Below are 1,664 nucleotides of genomic sequence, written 5' to 3' on the forward strand. Positions count from 1 at the left end.
TGAAATGCTCCGTCCCCTCGGGAGGTCTCGGAGCAGTGCCGGTGCCCTGGCAGTGCTGCAGGGAGCTCTGCTGCTGGGCAGTGAGGGCAGAGCGAGACTCCGGGGCACCTGCCGAGGGCAGGGTGGGCACCAGAGGTGGCTCTGCCTCTGTGGGGAAAGCGTTGGGGGATGGAGGGAGCCCCTTCTGGTTCCTGCAGCTCCTGTGCAGGTGGAGGCTGCGTGTGACAGGGGGTTGTTGGTGCGTGGGGGTGAGGGCGGCAGTCGCCGCAGGAGCAGGCGGCTGGGTGAGTGCTGCTGTGGGGTGACGCTGTCGCTTAGAGCCAGCAGCTGGGGCCACACTGGTGGCTCTTTCGCCATGCAGTGCTGAGCCTGGACTTTCTCGAGCAAGCTGCTCTAGGGAAGGTCCCTGCCCATGGCCGGGGTTGGACTGGGTGAGCTTGAAGGGCCTTCCAAGTCGACCCGTCGCGTGGTTTGGTGTCCGTAAAGCACTCTGGTGCTGGCAGAGGCTGAGTGTGGGCCATCTTTGCAGCTGGAGGATGATGACGATGATGATGATATGGGGGAGCACGATGACGAGCACCCTGGCATGGAGGTGGTGCTGCATGAGGACAAAAAGTACTACCCCACCGCCGAGGAGGTCTACGGGCCCGAGGTGGAGACCATCGTCCAAGAGGAGGACACGCAGCCGCTGACGGGTGAGTGGGCTCTGGAGGGAGGAGGAAACTTGAGGGCTCTTGGGGAAAGGAAAATAACCTTCACTTTGGGTGTGCCGTGGATTTAGCAGCCCTTTGGGATGCCCTTTGAGCCCTGGCAAGGCGCAGGCTCGTGGGTGTCTGGTGACACCCAGATTTGGGCCCTCGGCATTGCTACCAATGCCCAAGAAGCCATCCTCTGGAGAGCAGGGGGCAGCGGGTGCTGGGAAACTGTTTAAGGAGGAATGAAATGGGGCTGAGGTCATCGGAGCCATCTCTGCCAGAGCAGCGGGGTGGGTGGGGTGCTGCGACAGTCCGGTGCAGCTGCTCTGTGAGGAGCCGAGAGAACCCGTCAGCTGGAAAACGGGGCTTTGGTCGGCAGAAGTCCTGGTTCCCCGTGAGCGCATCTGAGCCGCTGGGCTCGGGGTCCTATCAAGGGGCTGTTACTGGTCTGTCTGTTGGTTTCAGAGCCCATTATCAAACCTGTGAAAACCAAGAAGTTCTCTCTGATGGAGCAGACGCTGCCGGTCACTGTCTATGAGATGGAGTAAGTAGAAGCGGGTTCGTTGGCTCAGGCCACCGGCGCTGTGGCTCCCTCGCTGTTGGTTGGAGGTGGCTGATTGCGGGGGCATTGGCCTTGCTTTGTGCTGAGCCCGGCCACAGCCCTGAGAGCAGCCGATTGCCAGAGCCGGCAGCACCGAGCAGAGGAGGTAATTACAAACCAGCCCCTGACAGCAGTTTCCCTCCACAGTCTGCTGAGGTGGAACGTAGCTCTTGCCCCGTAGAGCCACTACAGAGCTCGCCATCGGAACCCTTTGGGTGCAGCTTTGCTGAAGGTGTTGTCTGGGCCGGCTCACCTCCTGCGGGGGCGTTCAGGGCTGGTTCCGTTGGCCTGTTGCTGTCTCCTTCCGCTGCAGGTTGGGTTCAGGCAGTCAGCTGGTGGCCAGGACCTTTCTGGAGTGGCTGCTCCTG

General features: G+C 61.7%; 1 protein-coding gene across 1 annotated transcript in view; it reads left to right on the forward strand.

The window, feature by feature from the left end:
* Positions 1 to 530: 530 nt before the first annotated feature.
* The window catches only part of EFTUD2 (elongation factor Tu GTP binding domain containing 2), a gene marked incomplete at its 3' end in the record, with an annotated part of 12,150 nt that continues 11,016 nt past the window's right edge, over positions 531 to 1,664 (forward strand). The window contains exons 1-2 of the mRNA XM_010131573.1: positions 531 to 695; positions 1,161 to 1,239. Of these exons, the coding sequence (XP_010129875.1) occupies positions 557 to 695; positions 1,161 to 1,239 (218 nt within the window). The remainder of the gene's footprint in view (positions 696 to 1,160; positions 1,240 to 1,664) is intronic.

Source organism: Buceros rhinoceros, unplaced genomic scaffold, assembly GCF_000710305.1.
Source record: "Buceros rhinoceros silvestris isolate BGI_N320 unplaced genomic scaffold, ASM71030v1 scaffold18422, whole genome shotgun sequence".
Classification (NCBI taxonomy): Eukaryota; Metazoa; Chordata; class Aves; order Bucerotiformes; family Bucerotidae; genus Buceros; species Buceros rhinoceros.